This window comes from Oncorhynchus nerka, linkage group LG6 (assembly GCF_034236695.1).
Source record: "Oncorhynchus nerka isolate Pitt River linkage group LG6, Oner_Uvic_2.0, whole genome shotgun sequence".
Classification (NCBI taxonomy): Eukaryota; Metazoa; Chordata; class Actinopteri; order Salmoniformes; family Salmonidae; genus Oncorhynchus; species Oncorhynchus nerka.
Window position 1 is genome coordinate 82,138,515 of NC_088401.1, and position 21,671 is coordinate 82,160,185.

General features: G+C 42.7%; 1 protein-coding gene across 1 annotated transcript in view; it reads left to right on the forward strand.

Annotated features, from left to right (window-relative positions):
• Window positions 1-20,747, forward strand: part of LOC115124841 (gamma-aminobutyric acid receptor subunit beta-2-like) — a 120,630-nt gene extending 99,883 nt beyond the window's left edge. The window contains exons 6-10 of the mRNA XM_065019940.1: window positions 10,075-10,212; window positions 10,450-10,602; window positions 14,657-14,901; window positions 15,245-15,385; window positions 18,463-20,747. Of these exons, the coding sequence (XP_064876012.1) occupies window positions 10,075-10,212; window positions 10,450-10,602; window positions 14,657-14,901; window positions 15,245-15,385; window positions 18,463-18,849 (1,064 nt within the window). The 3' untranslated portion in view covers window positions 18,850-20,747. The remainder of the gene's footprint in view (window positions 1-10,074; window positions 10,213-10,449; window positions 10,603-14,656; window positions 14,902-15,244; window positions 15,386-18,462) is intronic.
• Window positions 20,748-21,671: the final 924 nt, after the last annotated feature.

Sequence of the window (21,671 nt, forward strand, 5' to 3'; positions counted from 1 at the left end):
TAGGTGATAGTACTGTCTGGCTGTCTGGCTACAGATCCCATGGTAGATGATAGTACTGTCTGACTGGCTACAGATCTCATCATGGTTGGTGATAGTACTGTCTGGCTGGCTACAGATCTCATCATGGTAGATGATAGTACTGTCTGGCTGGCTACAGATCTCATCATGGTTGGTGATAGTACTGTCTGGCTGGCTACAGATCTCATCATGGTAGATGATAGTACTGGCTGGCTGGCTACAGATCTCATCATGGTTGGTGATATTACTGTCTGGCTGGCTACAGATCTCATCATGGTTGGTGATAGTACTGTCTGGCTGGTTACAGATCCCATGGTAGATGATAGTACTGTCTGGCTGGTTACAGATCCCATGGTAGATGATAGTACTGTCTGGCTGGTTACAGATCCCATGGTAGATGATAGTACTGTCTGGCTACAGATCCCATGGTAGGTGATAGTAGTGTCTGGCTGGCTACAGATCCCATGGTAGATGATAGTACTGTCTGGCCGTCTGGCTACAGATCCCATGGTAGATGATAGTACTGTCTGATCTGGCTACAGATCCCATGGTAGATGATAGTACTGTCTGGCTGGCTACAGATCTCATGGTAGATGATAGTACTGTCTGGCTCGCTACAGATCTCATCATGGTAGATGATAGTACTGTCTGGCTGGCTACAGATCTCATCATGGTAGGTGATAGGTCTGTCTGGCTCGCTACAGATCTCATCATGGTAGATGGTAGTACTGTCTGGCTGGCTACAGATCTCATCATGGTAGATGATAGTACTGTCTGGCTGGCTACAGATCCCATGGTAGGTGATAGTACTGTCTGGCTGGCTACAGATCCCATGGTAGATGATAGTACTGCCTGGCTGGCTGGCTACAGATCCCATGGTAGATGATAGTACTGTCTGGCTGGTTACAGGTCTCATGGTAGATGATAGTACTGTCTGGCTGGCTACAGATCCCATGGTAGATGATAGTACTGTCTGGCTGGCTACAGATCCCATGGTAGATGATAGTACTGTCTGGCTGGCTACAGATCTCATCATGGTAGATGATAGTACTGTCTGGCTGTCTGGCTACAGATCCCATGGTAGATGATAGTACTGTCTGGCTGGTTACAGATCTCATCATGGTTGGTGATAGTACTGTCTGGCTGGCTACAGATCTCATCATGGTAGATGATAGTACTGTCTGGCTGGCTACAGATCCCATGGTAGGCGATAGTACTGTCTGGCTGGCTACAGATCCCATGGTAGATGATAGTACTGTCTGGCTGGCTACAGATCCCATGGTAGATGATAGTACTGTCTGGCTACAGATCCCATGGTAGGTGATAGTACTGTCTGGCTGGCTACAGATACCATGGTAGATTATAGTACTGTCTGGCTGGCTACAGATCCCATGGTAGATGATAGTACTGCCTGGCTGGCTGGCTACAGATCCCATGGTAGATGATAGTACTGTCTGGCTGGCTACAGATCCCATGGTAGATGATAGTACTGTCTGGCTGGCTACAGATCTCATCATGGTAGATGATAGTACTGGCTGGCTGGCTACAGATCTCATATTGTGTAGTTATTGATGTATTCCTCTACTACCCCCTTTGAATACCTTATATACTTATATACACACACAAATCTAGATTTTACACAAACACACACACACAAATGCACATGCATTCTCTCTCTCTCTCTCTCTCTCTCTCTCTCTCTCTCTCTCTCTCTCTCTCTCTCTCTCTCTCTCTCTCTCTCTCTCTCTCTCTCAAACTCTCTCTCTCTCTCTCTCTCTCTCTCTCTCTCTCAAACTCTCTCTCTCTCTCTCTCTCTCTCTCTCTCTCTCTCTCTCTCTCTCTCTCAAACTCTCTCTCTCTCCCTGGACTGACATAACATAACAACCACCTCCCTAGACGGACGGACAAGCCAAGTGATGTGATTGGTTGACAGACGTCTGTCCCAGAAGGAGCAGTGTTGAAGATAGAGAACAATGGGCCAGAACTAATAGATCTGATTCAAACTGAGTAACCAACCGGAACTTTCTCTCTCTCCCCCCCCGCCTCGGGCTCTATCTGCCCTTTTCTGACCAGCTACACATACACATGCACATACACACACATCTACATACACACACACACAAGGCAAGCACGCACACACACACAGTAGTGATGCGCGGGTCAGCTGTGTGGTCAACTGCACCCGCCCACAACCGGCCAGACTATAAATGATAAAGTGAAAATCTGAGGCCCACATCCGACCCTAACCCACCGATATAGAACATCTGAGGCCCACACCCGACCCTAACCCACCGATATAGAACATCTGAGGCCCACACCCGACCCTAACCCACTAATATAGAACATATGAGGCCCACACCCGACCCTAACCCACTGTTATAGAACATCTGAGGCCCCACCCGACCCTAACCCACTAATATAGAACATCTGAGGCCCACACCCAACCCTAACCCACTAATATAGAACATCTGAGGCCCACACCCGACCCTAACCCACTAATATAGAACATCTGAGGCCCACACCCGACCCTAACCCACTGATATAGAACATCTGAGGCCCACACCCGACCCTAACCCACTAATATAGAACATCTGAGGCCCCACCCGACCCTAACCCACTAATATAGAACATCTGAGGCCCACACCCGACCCTAACCCACTAATATAGAACATCTGAGGCCCACACCCGACCCTAATCCACCGATATAGAACATCTGAGGCCCACACCCGACCCTAACCCACTAATATAGAACATCTGAGGCCCACACCCGACCCTAACCCACTGATATAGAACATCTGAGGCCCACACCCGACCCTAACCCACTAATATAGAACATCTGAGGCCCACACCCGACCCTAACCCACTGATATAGAACATCTGAGGCCCACACCCGACCCTAACCCACTGATATAGAACATCTGCTGTTGGCTACAGTCAGACATAACTGTACCCTAACCCACTAATATAGAACATCTGCTGTTGGCTACAGTCAGAGATAACTGTACCCTAACCCACTGATATAGAACATCTGAGGCCCACACCCGACCCTAATCCACCGATATAGAACATCTGCTGTTGGCTACAGTCAGACATAACTGTACCCTAACCCACTGATATAGAACAGCTGCTGTTGGCTACAGTCAGAGATAACTGTACCCTAACCCACTGATATAGAACAGCTGCTGTTGGCTACAGTCAGAGATAACTGTACCCTAACCCACTAATATAGAACATCTGCTGTTGGCTACAGTCAGATATAACATCTAGGCCCTAACCCACTAATATAGAACATCTGCTGTTGGCTACAGTCAGAGATAACTGTACCCTAACCCACTAATATAGAACATCTGCTGTTGGCTACAGTCAGAGATAACTGTACCCTAACCCACTAATATAGAACATCTGCTGTTGGCTACAGTCAGAGATAACTGTACCCTAACCCACTAATATAGAACATCTGCTGTTGGCTACAGTCAGAGATAACTGTACCCTAACCCACTGATATAGAACAGCTGCTGTTGGCTACAGTCAGAAATAACTGTACCCTAACCCACTGATATAGAACAGCTGCTGTTGGCTACAGTCAGAAATAACTGTACCCTAACCCACTGATATAGAACAGCTGCTGTTGGCTACAGTCAGACATAACTGTACCCTAACCCACTGATATAGAACATCTGCTGTTGGCTACAGTCAGAGATAACTGTACCCTAACCCACTAATATAGAACAGCTGCTGTTGGCTACAGTCAGAAATAACTGTACCCTAACCCACTGATATAGAACATCTGCTGCTGGCTACAGTCAGAGATAACTGTACCCTAACCCACTGATATAGAACAGCTGCTGTTGGCTACAGTCAGAGACGGCGTACAGATCTTTTGACAGGGGGCGCAGCATTTCTTTGTTGTTGCCTGGTTTAGATATGTTTCTGCTTATAGTTTCTGACATTTTGGTGGGCTATTTGTTAGTCAACTTACCTATAATTACATAGATGCAGCTTCTCATTACATGTTGCCCTAGAGGACTAAATAAACCCCTGCTCACCAGAATAATGTCGATATAAATTGATAGAATGCTTCAATCTATTGACATCGGTAAAGGTTTCTCTGTCATCTCTGCTTCTTTTGGGGCTGAAAGATGTTTAGGGACCGGGGGGGAAATGCAATAACACATTTATTTTTTTATCAGTTTGACCAGTTGTAAGGAAATAGAAAGCTGTGAAAACAACCCAACATGTTGCTGATAAGATTTCACTTTGGCTTGGATGCATAATTATTTTATGTGGTTGAAATACTATCAGCTTTTAAAAATGTATTTAACGAGGCAAGTCACTTTAGGACAAATTCTAATGATGGCCTATGATGACAAATTTACAATGATGGCCTACCCCGGCCAAACCTGGCCTACCCCCGGACAATGCTAGGCCAATTGTGCACCGCCCTATGGGATACTCCCAATCATGGCCGGATGTGATACAGCCTGGATTTGAACCAGTGTAGTGACACCTCTTACACTGAGATGCAGTGCCTTAGACCACAGTGCCACTCGGGAGCTGTGATGATGCTGATAAAGAGGGACCATCCGTAGAGGTGCTATAACTGCAAATTCACATTCTCTCAAGATGCTGAAAGCAAGAAATCATATTTCTCCACTCCTTGCCATGTCAACATTTTGCATACATTTGGTGGATAATTTTACTGCAAGCATTAATTCTGCAGGAGTTAATAGTAAGGCTACAGTTGAAGTCGGAAGTTTACATACACCTTAAGCCAAATACATTGACCATTTTAAACTACATTTTTCACAATTCCTGACATCAAATCAAAGTTTATTTGTCATGTACGCTGAATACAACAGACCTTACAGTGAAATGCTTACTTAGAGGCTCTAACATATAGTGCAAAAAAGGTATTAGGTGAACAATAGGTAGGTAAAGAAATAAAACAACAGTAAAAAGAGGCTACAAACAGCGGTTAGTCAGGCTGATTGAGGTAGTATGTAGATATGGTTAAAGTGACTATGCATATATGATAAACAGAGAGTAGCAGTAGTGTAAAACAGGGGTTGGTGGGTGGTGGGTGGCGGGACACAATGCAGACAGCCCGGTTAGCCACTGTGCGGGAACACTGGTTGGTCGGCCCAATTGAGGTAGTATGTACATGAATGTATAGTTAAAGTGACTATGCATATATGATAAACAGAGAGTAGCAGCAATGTAAAAAGAGGTGTTGGGGGGGGGCACACAATGCAAATAGTCCGGGTAGCCATTAGATGACCTGTTCAGGAGTCTTATGGCTTGGGGGTAAAAACTGTTGAGAAGCCTTTTTGTCCTAGACTTGGAACTCTGGTACCACTTGCCATGCAGTAGTAGAGAGAACAGTCTATGACTGGGGTGGCTGGGGTCTTTGACCATTTTTAGGGCCTTCCTCTGACACTGATTGGTGTAGAGGTCCCGGATGTCAGGCAGCTTAGTCCCAGTGTGGTACTGGACCGTAAGCAGTTGGGCGCCCGTAAAACTGCTGCCATTTCTTCAGGCGCCCTTTTGAATCATAACATTTAATCCTGTCTAAATTCCCTGTCTTTAGGTCAGTTAGGATCACCACTTTATTTTAAGAATGTGAAATGTCAGAATAATAGTAGAGAGAATGATTTATTTCAGCTTTTATTTCTTTCATCACATTCCCAGTGGGTCAGAAGGTTACATGCACTCGATTCGTGTTTGGTAGATTTGCCTTTAAATTGGTTCATGTGGGTCAAATGCTTCATGTAGCCTTCCACAAGCTTCCCACAATAAGTTGGGTGAATTTTGGCCCATTCCTCCTGACAAAGCTGGTGTAACTGAGTCAGGTTTGTAGGCCTCCTTCCTTGCACAAGCTTTATCAGTCCTGCCCACAAATGTTCTATTGGATTGAGGTCAGGACTTTGTGATGGCCACTGCAATACCTTGACTTTGTTGTCCTTAAGCCATTTTGCCACAAATTTGGAAGTATGCTTGGGGTCATTGTCCATTTGGAAGACCCATTTGTGACCACGCTTTATATTCCTGACTGATGCCTTCTATATTGAAGATGTTGCTTCAATATATCCACCAAATTTTCCATCCTCATGATGCCATCTATATTGTGAAGTGCACCAGTCACTCCTGCAGCGAAGCACCCCCACAACATGATGCTGCCACCCCCGGGCTTCACGGTTGGGATGGTGTTCTTCGGCTTGCAAGCCTCCCCCTTTTTCCTCCAAACATAACAATGATCATTATAGCCAAACAGTTATATTTTTGTTTCATCAGGCCAGAGGACATTTCTCCCAAAAGTACGATCTTCATCCCCATGTGCAGTTGCAAACCGTAGTCTGGCTTTTATATGGCAGTTTTGGAGCGGTGGCTTCTTCCTTGCTGAGCGGCCTTTCAGATTATGTCGATATAGGACTCGTGTTAGGATATAGGAGTCGTTTTACTGTGGATATAGATACTTTTGTACCTGTTTCCTCCAGCATCTTCATAAGGTCCTTTGCTGTTGTTCTGGGATTGATTTGCACTTTTTGCACCAAAGTACTTTCATCTCTAGGAGACAGAACGCGTCTCCTTCCTGAGCTGTATGACGGCTGTGTGGTCCCATGGTGTTCATACTTGCCCACTATTGTTCGTACAGATGAACATGGTACCTTCAGGTGTTTGGATATTGCTCCCAAGGATCATCCAGACTTGTGGAGGTCTACAAAAAAAATCTGAGGTCTTGGCTGATTTCTTTTGATTTTCCCATGATGTCAAGCAAAGAGGCAGTGACTTTGAAGGTAGGCCTTGAAATACATCCACAGGTACACCTCCAATTGACTCAAATGATGAGTCATGACATCATTTTCTGGAATTTTCCAAGCTGTTTAAAGGCACAGTCAACTTAGTGTATGTAAACTGCTGACCCACTGGAATTGTGATACAGTGAATTATAAGTGAAATAATCCGTCTGTTAACAATTGTTGGAAAAATGACTTGTGTCATGCACAAAGTAGATGTCCTAGCCAACTTGCCAAAACTCAAGTTTGTTAACAAGACATTTGTGGAGTGGTTGAAAAACGAGTTTTAATGACTCTAACCTAAGTGTATGTAAAGACTAAACTGTATGTCAGTCCAGTGTAAATTGCTAAATTGTAATTATTTCGCCACTATTGCCCTATTTATTGTCTTACCTCCTTACTTCATTTTCACACACTGTATACAGATTTTTCTATTGTGTTATTGACTGTATGTTTGTTTATTCCATGTGTAACTCTGTGTTGTTTTTGTCGAACTGCTATGCTTTATCTTGGCCAGGTCGCAGTTGTAAATGAGAATTTGTTCTCAACTGACCTACCTGGTTAAATAAAGGTGAAAAAAACATTGTGAGCTGTTCTTGACATAATATGGACTTGGTCTTTTACCAAATAGGGCTATCTTCTGTATACTCCCTCTACCTTGTCACAACACATCTGATTGGCTCAAATGCATTAATAAGGAAAGAAATTCTACAAATGTACTTTTAAGGAGGCACACCTGTTAATTGAAATGCATTCCAGGTGATTATCTCATGAAGCTGGTTGAGAGAATGCCAAGAGTGTTCAAAACTGTCATCACGGCAAAGGGTGGCTATTTGAAGAATCTCAAATATAAAATATATTTTGATTTGTTTAACACTTTTTGATTTCTACATGATTCCACGTGTGTTATTTAATAGTTTTGAAGTTTTCACTATTATTCTGCAATGTAGAAAATAGTAAAAAAGAAAAGAAAATCCTTGAATGAGTTCTAAAACCAGTTTACCACTTCACCAAATCTTTCTCAAACATGACTTTTCTGGCCCTGCCTTCTCTTTATCTTCAACTCTCCATTTCACAGCTTTTCTCTTAAATCAATTAAGCTCTGCCATTGTCTTTTTTGTTTCCGTGGTTCGACGTTAACTTTTTCTACCCGATCCCAAAAGCATTTGGTGATTAGGATGGAGGCTCATACAGTCTTATTCATAGGTACTAATGCCAGATAGCCTAAAACAATGAAATAAAAATCTAAATGTAGCCTATAGATATAAATTGCAGAAAAATTATACATTTATGGATGCTGCATGCTTTTACACACGGATTAGCTACAGTACTATGTTTTTGTCTTGGGCTAGGTTGTAGTTTGATACTGGTAGTTTTTCTATTCTGTACCATCTGAGCCTTAACTGTCAGTGTAGGCATTACAAGTCTCAATGATAGACACGCCAAAGACAATGACGAGCTACATTGGTGTCAGAAGTGGGATATGCTGTGTTTTGACAGTGGTAGTGTTTCTATAGTATCTGGTTCTTCATCCATCCGTCTCATATAGCATTAGATAACTCAATGACTGACTGGCCACACCATTACAATAACCAGCTATAGTGTTATTAATCTTATCGCCACTCCTATCTATCCATCTATCCTGTGTCAGAGCGAGGCAGAGGGAGGAATTATGTCTTCATTTTTCAGAAAATCAAAGGCTGAGAGTTTAATTATTCATTGCGTCTAAATAGGTCACTGCCTCTTATTATGAGTGGCAAGCAGAGGAAGTGGTACACAGAGAAGGAGAGTGGGAGAGAGAGAGGGGTTAAACAGAGAGAGAGAGAGAGTGGGAGAGAGAGAGAGAGAGAGAGAGAGAGAGAGAGAGAGAGAGAGAGAGAGAGAGAGCGAGGGGTTAAACAGAGAGAGAGAGAGAGTGGGAGAGAGAGAGAGAGAGAGAGAGAGAGAGAGAGAGGGGTTAAACAGAGAGAGAGAGAGAGGGAGAGAGAGAGAGAGAGAGAGAGAGAGAGAGAGAGAGAGAGAGCGAGGGGTTAAACAGAGAGAGAGAGAGAGAGAGGGAGAGAGCGGTTAAACAGAGAAAGAGAGACAGAGAGAGAGAAGAGGGGTTGAGAAAGAGGGTGAGAGATATGGAGAGAGAGGGGGGTTGAGAGAGAGCGAGAGAGAGATATATGGAGAGAGAGAGACATAGAAAGAGCTGGAGAGAGGGGAAATGCCTGCACCGCCTGCATGCTGCCTGTGTTATGATGCTCTATATGACAAAGGGTGAAGCTGACAGAACAGAAGGGATAACACAACAGAAGAGTTATCAGAATAGAAGAGTTATCACAACAGAAGGGTTATCACAATAGAAGAGTTATCACAACAGAACGGTTATCACAATAGAAGAGTTATCACAACAGAACGGTTATCACAATAGAAGGGTTATCACAATAGAAGAGTTATCACAACAGACGGGTTATCACAACAGAAGGGTTATCACAATATAATAATTATCACAATAGAAGTGTTATCACAATAGAAGAGTTATCACAATAGAAGGGTTATCACAATAGAAGGGTTATCACAATAGAAGGGTTATCAGAATAGAAGAGTTATCAAAACAGAAGAGTTATCACAATAGAAGGGTTATCACAATAGAAGAGTTATCACAACAGACGGGTTATCACAACAGAAGGGTTATCACAATATAATAATTATCACAATAGAAGGGTTATCACAATAGAAGGGTTATCAAAACAGAAGAGTTATCACAATAGAAGGTTTATCACAATAGAAGGGTTATCACAATAGAAGGGTTATCAAAACAGAAGAGTTATCACAATAGAAGGTTTATCACAATAGAAGGTTTATCACAATAGAAGGGTTATCAGAATAGAAGAGTTATCAGAATAGAAGAGTTATCACAATGGAAGAGTTATCACAATAGAAGGTGAACAGAGGATCTACCCAGTTAGCTGACAGTTTTTGGTCCCCTGAAAGTCCTCTGTAATCTCCATCTCTAATTGTATGTATTATTAAACCAACCATTATGTTCTCTAGTAGCATTTGACAAACCAGAATATAAATAATTGATGTAAATAGTAAGCATTACAGGACCAAGAATAGAACCTTTGAGGAAAACCAGATGTCATGTCAACATGTGCGAGAGCCTCGTGTCCCTGTCTTTTGACATTGACCGTAGCCATTTGAGCATTGCTCCCATGTTGGCCCACTAGGTTAGTTTGGTATGTATTCTAAGACTCTAGTACCTGTGTTTGACCAGATGGCTACACCACTGATGACATTGAGTTCTACTGGCGAGGGGGAGATGGAGCTGTGTCTGGGGTGGAGAGAATAGAGCTGCCTCAGTTCTCCATCGTGGACTACAAGCTGGTCTCCAAGAACGTGGTCTTCTCTACAGGTACACAGTGGCGGCCATTTTGATACAGTATACCTATGTATATCTACGGTTATACTGTAGATTTTCAGGGGTTGATGCACTTATATTCTGTATATTACCTGTCTATGCTTTAGAGTTCTTATTCCTTCCACTTCAGGTCATTATTGTACACTACTATGTATTCTCAATGGTTTACCTGGTTAAATAAAGCAAAATAAAAAATAAAATAAAAAGTTCTGTCTGTTTTCCTCCATGCAGGTTCCTATCCCCGTCTGTCTCTGAGCTTCAAGCTGAAGAGGAACATCGGCTACTTTATCCTCCAGACCTACATGCCCTCTATCCTGATCACCATCCTGTCTTGGGTCTCCTTCTGGATCAACTATGATGCCTCCGCTGCCAGAGTGGCTCTGGGTAAGATTGCCCATCGATTCGATCAATAAAGCCATCGAGATTCATCCGTCAGTCAGTCAATCAATCAATAACATTAAACTTATACAATATAGCCATGTTTATAAACATTGGTGTCATAGTGTTCGCATTGTTTTGAAATGTCATGTAAAATATGCCTTGTTGTTCATGGGTGACATATAAAATATGCCTTGTTGTTCATGGGTGACATATAAAATATGCCTTGTTGTTCATGGGTGACATATAAAATATGCCTTGTTGTTCATGGGTGACATATAAAATATGCCTTGTTGTTCATGGGTGACATATAAAATATGCCTTGTTGTTCATGGGTGACATATAAAATATGCCTTGTTGTTCATGGGTGACATATAAAATATGCCTTGTTGTTCATGGGTGACATATAAAAGAAAGAAATGGAGCATTAATATTCTGCCCTAAACCAGATACGATAGTAATGACATATACTCCTTGCACCTTGATCGTATTGCTATCCAATGACAATTATATCAGTACCCTGAATGATTTGTGAAACCAGGGTTATTGGCCAGGATAAGGTCCTAATGAGTGCCTGAGCCCACTGACCTGTGTCAGGTGATTGTCAGGTGATTATCAGGTGGAACTGGATCCTGTTTGTTGTTTTTCTGATGAGCTTTTCTCTTATGCTTGTTGATTGGCTGGTTGGTTGGTTGGCTTGCTGGTTGATTAGCTGGCTGGTTGGCTTTCTCTGTCTGTGTGTCTTTCTGATTTGTAAACAATGATGCCTAAATATTCACCTGACTGGTTTATCTATCCCCAATGTCCAGGTTTAAATAGCTGAATATATCCCCGGTGTCCAGGTTTCATATAGCCCTGTCCTGAACATGAGCCCTGTCCTGAACATGAGCCCTGTCCTGAACATGAGCCCTGGTCTGAACATGAGCCCAGTCCTGAACATGAGTCCTGTCCTGAACATGAGCCCTGTCCTGAACATGAGCCCTTGTCTGAACATGAGCCCAGTCCTGAACATGAGCCCTGTCCTGAACATGAGCCCTGTCCTGAACATGAGCCCAGTCCTGAACATGAGCCCTGTCCTGAACATGAGCCCTGGTCTGAACATGAGCCCTGGTCCTGAACATGAGCCCTGGTCTGAACATGAGCCCAGTCCTGAACATGAGCCCTGTCCTGAACATGAGCCCTGTCCTGAACATGAGCCCAGTCCTGAACATGAGCCCTGTCCTGAACATGAGCCCTGGTCTGAACATGAGCCCTGGTCCTGAACATGAGCCCTGGTCTGAACATGAGCCCAGTCCTGAACATGAGCCCTGTCCTGAACATGAGCCCTGTCCTGAACATGAGCCCAGTCCTGAACATGAGCCCTGTCCTGAACATGAGCCCTGTCCTGAACATGAGCCCTGTCCTGAATATGAGCCCTATCCTGAACATGAGCCCTGTGTATTGTTAATTCTAGCTCTAGATGGTATCAGAAGCCATGGGGAAAGCAGCATGGACAGGTGTAGTTAGCTGTGCGACTGCGTGGCCGATGTACTCTGATCATGTGCTGACCAACAGGCAAGTGTCTTCACTGACATTTTCAACCTGTCCCTGACCAAGTATGTAATACCAACATGTTTCAAGCAGACCACCATAGACCCTGTACCCAAGGAAGCGAAGGTAACCTGCTTAAATGATTACCGCCAAGGAGCACTCACCTCTGTAGCCATGAAGTGCTTTGAAAGGCTGATCATGGCTCACATCAACAGCATCCTCCCGGATACACTAGACCCACTCCAATTCACATACCGCCCCAACAGATCCACAGATGATGCAATCTCTATTGCACTCCACACTGCCCTTTCCCACCTGGACAAAAGGAACACCTATGTGAGAATGCTGTTCATTGACTACAGCTTATCATTCAACACGTACGGTATACTGCACTTGGTCGGCGCATGTGTTAAATAACATTTGGATTTGATTTCATTTGATTCCTGAACCCTTTGGTTGGTCCCCTGGAATTTGGACAGAGACTCAACACTCACATACACACATACACACACACGCAAGCACACACATATGAACGCATACACACACACATACACTTACAGTACATGAATGAACACACACACAGATACCCCCACACGTGTGCCCATACACAGCTAGGCGGAAGTGTCATGTAGATGTTGGGGAATGAGGAACCATCTGTCTGTATGGGTTCATTAGGTCTGTAGAATGAGGAACCATCTGTCCATATCGGTTCATTAGGTCTGTAGAATGAGGAACCACCTGTCTGTATGGGTTCATTAGGTCTGTAGAATGAGGAACCATCTGTATGGGTTCATTAGGTCTGTAGAATTAGGAACCATCTGTCTGTATGGGTTCATTAGGTCTGTAGAATGAGGAACCATCTGTCCATATCGGTTCATTAGGTCTGTAGAATGAGGAACCATCTGTCTGTATGGGTTCATTAGGTCTGTAGAATGAGGAACCATCTGTCTGTATGGGTTCATTAGGTCTGTAGAATGAGGAACCATCTGTATGGGTTCATTAGGTCTGTAGAATGAGGAACCATCTGTCTGTATGGGTTCATTAGGTCTGTAGAATGAGGAACCATCTGTATGGGTTCATTAGGTCTGTAGAATGAGGAACCATCTGTCTGTATGGGTTCATTAGGTCTGTAGAATGAGGAACCATCTGTATGGGTTCATTAGGTCTGTAGAATGAGGAACCATCTGTATGGGTTCATTAGGCCTGTAGAATGAGGAACCATCTGTATGGGTTCATTAGGTCTGTAGAATGAGGAACCATCTGTCTGTATGGGTTCATTAGGTCTGTAGAATGAGGAACCATCTGTATGGGTTCATTAGGTCTGTAGAATGAGGAACCATCTGTATGGGTTCATTAGGTCTGTAGAATTAGGAACCATCTGTCTGTATGGGTTCATTAGGTCTGTAGAATGAGGAACCATCTGTCCATATCGGTTCATTAGGTCTGTAGAATGAGGAACCATCTGTCTGTATGGGTTCATTAGGTCTGTAGAATGAGGAACCATCTGTCTGTATGGGTTCATTAGGTCTGTAGAATGAGGAACCATCTGTATGGGTTCATTAGGTCTGTAGAATGAGGAACCATCTGTCTGTATGGGTTCATTAGGTCTGTAGAATGAGGAACCATCTGTATGGGTTCATTAGGCCTGTAGAATGAGGAACCATCTGTATGGGTTCATTAGGCCTGTAGAATGAGGAACCATCTGTATGGGTTCATTAGGTCTGTAGAATGAGGAACCATCTGTATGGGTTCATTAGGTCTGTAGAATGAGGAACCATCTGTATGGGTTCATTAGGTCTGTAGAATGAGGAACCATCTGTATGGGTTCATTAGGTCTGTATGGGTTCATTAGGTAGGTTTCCTGACCCTGTTTCCCGACCCCGTTTCCCGACCCTTTTTCCCCGACCCTGTTTCCCGACCCCGTTTCCCGACCCCGTTTCCCGACCCTCTTTCCCGACCCCGTTTCCCGACCCCGTTTCTCGACCCCGTTTCTCGACCCCGTTTCCCGACCCCGTTTCCCGACCCCGTCTCCCGACCCCGTTTCCCGACACCGTTTCCCGACACCGTTTCCCGACCCTGTTTCCCGACCCTGTCTCCCGACCCTGTTTCCCGACACCGTTTCCCGACCCTGTTTCCCGACCCTGTTTCCCGACCCTGTTTCCCGACCCTGTACCAGGAGGACACAGGATTATTCTGGTCCTTTATCACACACAGAATCAGATATAAACTGTAGCTCATCTCCTTTGAAAACACACACCTGACACCCATTTCACGTTTAGGGTTTTTGGATTCGATTGAAAGCACAATTGAAAAACAATAATGAAAAACTGTTTAGATTCTGGGCAGCAGATGAGGACAGTAAACGTTGAAAACACTAGTTTGATAATTCATCTTCTTAATTGTTTGTTTACGACTAAATTCTCTTTCCAATGATCTCCAGTGTTTCTTGATAACAATTATAAAAGCTGACTTGTTTATGACATTATTTTTGGTGAATGCTGTGATTGTAAAGGTAAAATGTGATCTCCAGGTATCACCACGGTATTGACCATGACCACCATCAACACCCATCTGAGAGAGACGCTCCCTAAGATCCCCTACGTCAAGGCCATAGACATGTACCTGATGGGCTGCTTCGTGTTCGTCTTCCTGGCCCTGCTGGAGTACGCCTTCGTCAACTACATCTTCTTCGGACGGGGGCCCCAGAGGCAGAAGAGGGCCGCTGAGAAACTAGCCGTGGTCAACAACGAGAAACTCCGACCCGACCCCAATAAGGTTGGTGTCTCCGGAATAGGAAGGGAGTAGGGACAGATGGTTCTAGAGAGGTTGTGTTGATGGTGTAATGTGGTGTCCGATGCAGTAGGAGAACACAGGCTATTCTTTCTCTCAAGGTTTATGCGATGCTTCTGTGATCAACTGTTGACTTGATGTCCTTTACTAGGGTTCTCTCTACACTAGGACTCAACTACACCTCCATGTCCCATTGGTGTAGCCATGTGTATCTGTCAACCACAGTTCAATGAAAATACATCTTTATTAGTTAGACCAGGATCTGACAACATCTGACAGCAAGCTGCGATTTCTCCATGGTAACAGTGCTGATTTTGTATGCTTGCAGTGGATGGTGGGAAATGTAGTTCAGAGAGATGATGCTCTGTATGCCAGAATGAAACAGAGGGAAATTGACGCGTATGACACGATGTGGGATCCCATCTTTGTGGACGATGCCGCATTAGGACTAGGCGAGCAAAGAAATAAGGTACTGGAAGGTTTTGAAAGTCAAAACTTTAACAAATGTCATCAATCTGAATCAACCCGCCCGATCAGAGGAAAATACTGTAGTATTTTTGTGCATTCTTTTAATTTGATTCTATAGATTTTTAAAGGCAACTTTAATCATCACTTCCCACCATTATGTGTTTTTTCCCTTCTCTTGATTTGCTCTTCATGCATTTTCCTGACAAACACGTCATTGTAGTGGTTGAATAAATTACAGCATAGTTTGAAAGCTGCGTTCCAAATGGCACCATATACTCTATTTAGTGCACTACTTTTGACCAGGGACAATATAGGGAATAGGGTGCCATTTGGTACAGAGTCTACTTCTCAGTGAAGATATTATACACCTTTAATTGATGGGAAACCTATAAAATGGGGGGACAGGAAATGCTGGTTGTAATTACAAAACTATTCCAAAGCTAATGTTGGTATGACAGAAAAATGAATATCTGACGTAAATTGACAACTCTCCCAAATAACAAGTGAAGCAATTGAAAGGAAATGAGATGGTTAGTGGCATATTATCACTCAGCCTAACAGAGAAGAAAAAGACAAAAGATTATTTCTCATTCTGAGTTTTGCCAACTGAGTGGCCTTGGAACAGAGTATAAACAACAGATGTCATTGATTTTCTTTTCTTTCAACTATTAAGTTGAAAATCTTTTTGATTTAGAGATGTTTTGTTTGATTCTGAAGTCAGGCTATGGATGAAGAAACTTACGATCCACTTCCTCAGTCCTCACAGCGTCTCTCCTAACCTAAACCTAACTTTGACCCCTGAACCTTCAACCTTAAGCTCTACTTCATCTTTGCAATATTTCCTTATTACTGTTTCTCTCAACCTTTTATCCTCTCACATTTCTTACTTTTGTTTACGTTGTTTGTTTACTTGGTTTGTCTTGTTCTGACTAGACAGAATGTTAACCACATGCTGGCTGAAATTATGAGATGACAATGAAGAAAATTTCGCCATGAGAATGATTTATATATATATAACACTACCGTTCAAAAGTTTGGGGTCACTTAGAAATGTCCTTGTTTTTGAAAGAAAATAAAAAAATTTGACTGTTAAAATAACATAAATTGATCAGATATACAGTGTAGACATTGTTAATGTTGTAAATGACTATTGTAGCTGGAAACAACTGATTTTGAATGTAATATCTACATAGGCGTACAGAGGCCCATTATCAGCAACTATCACTCCTGTGGTCCAATGGCACATTGTGTTAGCTAATCCAAAATTATAATTTGAAAGGCTAATTGTTCATTACCAGTCTCAACACCAGTCTCAACGTGAACAGAGAAGAGGCGACTCAGGGATGCTGGCCTTCTAGGCAGAGTTCCTCTGTCCAGTCTGTGTTCTTTTGCCCATCTTAATCTTTTTTTTCATTGGCCAGTCTGAGATATGGCTTTTTCTTCGCAACTCTGCCTAGAAGGCCAGCATCCCAGAGTCGCCTCTTCACTGTTGATTTTGAGACTGATGTTTTGCGGGTACTATTTAATGAGGATGCCAGTTGAGGACTTGTGAGGCGTCTGTTTCTCAAACTAGACACTCTAATGTACTTGCCGTCTTGCTCAGTTGTGCAGCGGGGCCTCCCACTCCTCTTTCTATCCTGGTTAGAGCCAGTTTGCGCTGTTCTATGAAGGGAGTAGTACACAGCGTTGTACGATATCTTCAGTTTCTTGGCAATTTCTCTCATGGAATAGCCTTCATTTCTCAGAACAAGAATAGACTGACGAGTTTCAGTTTCTGGCCATTTTGAGCCTGTAATCGAACCCACCAATGCTTATGCTCTAGATACTCAACTAGTCTAAAGAAGGCCAGTTGTATTGCTTCTTTAATCAGGACAACAGTTTTCAGCTGTGCTAACATAATTGAAAAAGGGTTTTCTAATTATCAATTAGCCTTTTAAAATGATAAACTTGGATTAGCTAACACAATGTGCCATTGGAACACAGGAGTGATGGTTGCTGATAATGGGCCTCTGTACGCCTATGTAGATATTCCATTAAAAATCTGCCGTTTCCAGCTACAATAGTCATTTACAACATTAACAATGTCTACACTTTATTTCTGATAAATTTGATGTTATTTTAATGGACAAAAAATGAGCTTTGCTTTAAAAACAAGGACATTTCTATGTGCTCCCAAACTTTTAAACGGTAGTGTATATATATATATAGTATAGGACTGCCAATTTAAAGTTATGTGTATTGACAAGCTATTGACTTATATAAATGTAATCTATTAGTACAACCACAGAACAGTATCTATTAGTACAACCACAGAACAGTATCTATTAGTACAACCACAGAACAGTATCTATTAGTACAACCACAGAACAGTATCTATTAGTACAACCACATAACAGTATCTATTAGTACAACCACAGAACAATATATATTAGTACAACCACAGAACAGTATCTATTAGTACAACCACAGAACAGTATCTATTTGTACAACCACAGAACAGTATCTATTAGTACAACCACATAACAGTATCTATTAGTACAACCACAGAGCAGTATCTATTAGTACAACCACAGAACAGTATCTATTAGTACAACCACAGAACAGTATCTATTAGTACAACCACAGAACAGTATATATTAGTACAACCACAGAACAGTATCTATTAGTACAACCACATAACAGTATCTATTAGTACAACCACAGAACAGTATCTATTAGTACAACCACAGAACAGTATCTATTAGTACAACCACAGAACAGTATATATTAGTACAACCACAGAACAGTATCTATTAGTACAACCACAGAGCAGTATCTATTAGTACAACCACAGAGCAGTATCTATTAGTACAACCACAGAACAGCATTTGATAAACCCCTCAATCATAAACTAAGAGAACAACTAAAAAGACGTTACTAATAAAACGCACACATAATTCCTTTTAATTAACAGTAAAGATAGACACCTTCTAAGTATTTTAAGTAAGCAAAGATGATTTAAGAATAAGATCTATGAACCTAGCCTCCATTCACTTCCTCTCACGGCCCCTCCTCTTCCTCCCCCTCCTCGTATCACAGATGACCGCCTCCCTGACTGATGACAACATCCTGTTTGGTTCCCTGGAGATGAAGAACGAGATGGGGGGTGTTCCTTCTGAGCTGTCCAGGTCCCTGGGCCCTGGTGGTCTTGGTGACCCCCGCAACACCATGCTGGCCTACGACAGCTCCACACTGCAGTACCGTAGGGCCGCCATGGCCCGCCAGAACTACGGCGGCGGACCTCACAGCGCCCTGGAGCGCCACGCCACCCAGAAGAAGTCCCGCCTACGGAGACGGGCCTCGCAGCTCAAGGTCAACATCCCTGACCTGGCTGATGTGAACTCTATCGACAAGTGGTCCAGGATGATCTTCCCTACCGTGTTCTCCTTCTTTAATGTGATCTACTGGCTCTACTACGCTCACTAAGGAGAGAGAGAGAGAGAGAGAGAGAGAGAGAGAGAGAGAGAGAGACAGAGACAGACAGAGACAGAGAGAGAGAGAGAGAGAGAGAGAGAGAGAGAGAAAGAGAAAAAAACAGCGCACCTTTTTTTTCTGATTAATTTTAAAGAAATGTGTGAAATAAAAGAAAATCATTTTGTAAGGAAGGAGCGCTACACCCAAACACTTCTTCTACACTCAGCTTCTATCTGCCATGACTTGTCTGATCTGGGAATAACCTCTAATGACTGACAGAGGAGAGGAGAGATTTTAAAAAGACAGACAGACAAACATTGTGCCTGTTCCCGAAGAAATGTCAATATATCACTCTAATATTTGTCATTTGTAGCTTAACTCTCTGTGGATCAAATATTTATGCTTGTGTTTACTTTAAGGATTTGTTTTTGTTTTAGTATGTGTGTTTCGTTCATAGCCGAGCTATCTGCATCCCATGAAAGCTTTTCTCAAGGATTTTAAATGGGGTTGATCTTTGATAGATTATTTTCCTATAGTTATTGTATATCAAAAACATCCTTTTAAAAAGCATGCTTCTGTTTCATTTCTGCTGTATCTTCATCTTTAACGATGGAGCACAAAGCATTTTGTTTTTTAACTAGGTAAGGTTATTTATTCTGTGTAGCAGGAAGTGTTGCAGGCACCAATCCTGCAGCACTCGTTTCACACCCATAGCTTAGGCTGAGCTTGGGCTTCATTTGGGGACCAACAACAACGGGCTACTGTAAGTGAAAGTACCACAGCTGGTAGATAGGGAGCACTCTTCTCTATGGACATTCCAATGGGTCTTCAGTGCGGCCATTTCTGTCCTGCCATTTTGTGGGTTCGTGACCTTTAACCTAGAGGTCATGACCCATCATCCATTCTGGCCATTGAAGTTCCCATGAAGGTTTCATATGTAAAAGTATAGTAAGACGGTGGATCTTGAAGCTCTGACCTGCCGAGTGTTTTTAACCTGACTTTGTAGTACTTCTCAGAATCTAGTAGTCCATCACATCAAACTGCCCTGGTTTAAAAGAGAGAGACAGTACTGTGTAACCCTTGCCTCTGCATTGCCAGTGTGGGCGGCATCAAGGGGAGAGAGGTTTGCTTTATTTATTTATTACCCAGGGGGGTGCTTATTTACATTGCTGATGGACATCAAGAGAGCTAAGCCCATCTTTCATTGCAATGAAAGTTGCTGCATAAATCTAGTTAATCCAGAATCATATCAATAGAGTTTATTGGTTCTAGAACTTTGACACGTTCCATTGTGATTAGGTTTTATGTTTTGATGAATTGTAGATATAAGGTTTTAAATATCATGTTGAAAAGGACAAGGTCCATTTTTATAAACTAAATATTCATGAAAAACCAGATGTATAAAAATTATGAATGAATTATATTATTTAAACGGGTCTGTTGTTATTTTTTTTGTTGCAGTCTAACTAACAGGTAAAATGTACCGTGGCCGGATATCACAAATGAAAAAGGCTTAAATTCATTGCAGAAAAATAAGAATGTAATTTTTCCTGACCCTGTACTTTGAGTTTTTTATTTTAATTTTATTTTTCTTTTTTTTCCATTTCTTTCTAGTGGACTTTTCAAAGCAGCTACTTGTCGGCGAGGAAACTAAAGCTCTACCACTACCTACCAACTAATAAAACATCAGTCTTTTTATGCATGGGTCAAAACCATTTTTTTTCTCTCCAGAAATGACTGTGACAGGACCCGAGATGAATCAACCACGTTGCCATGACGCATCAGGCATATTTTGTACAAAGTTCCTGTAAATTCCAATTGTAATATTTCATAATAATGACTAATGTAAATAACTTGTGTATTGATTGTCAGCCATTATGAAGATGTATCTAAATTCAATTAAAACTTAATTCAGCCTATACTGTATATCACTTCATATACCCAATGAATGATGTTACTGGGAGAGACTGTGTCCAATGCATGATGTGACTGGGAGAGACTGTGTGTATACAGAGGCTCTGAGAGGGAACAGGCAAACGAGCCACAGATATAGTGTTGCAGATGTAATATTTCTCTCTCTCTCTCTTTCTCTGTCTTCATAATGGGTTCAGAACACAGCAGTGCATCCATTTCTATGGTGAAGTAGTAGTGGGGTTGTTATGGTGTGGTTCCAATCAGCCATCCCCAGCCATCCTGCCAGTCAGCCATCCCCAGGGATATCATCATATCTGTCCCTACTCCCTTCCTATCATGGAGACGAGAGAAAGACAGAGAGAGAGAGTGTGAGAGAGAGAGAGAGAGAGAGAGAGAGACAGAGAGAGAGAGAGAGAGAGAGAGAGAGAGAATAAAACCTCACTCACAACAAGCCAAGAGAAGAGAATAGAGAGATCCCCCTGACTCAGCCTCACTCTCTCACACAATCACTGGATTCTTCCACACCCACCACCACTCAAACTGGATTCTTCCACACCCACCTCCACTCAAACTGGATTCTTCCACACCCACCACCACTCAAACTGGATTCTTCCACACCCACACCCACCACCACTCAAACTGGATTCTTCCACACCCACCATCACTCAAACTGGATTATTCCACACCCACCACCACTCAAACTGGATTCTTCCATACCCACCACCACTCAAACTGGATTCTTCCACACCCAACATCACTCAAACTGGATTCTTCCACACCCACCACCACTCAAACTGGATTCTTCCACACCCACACCCACCACCACTCAAACTGGATTCTTCCACACCCACACCCACCACCACTCAAACTGGATTCTTCCACACCCACCACCACTCAAACTGGATTCTTCCACACCCACC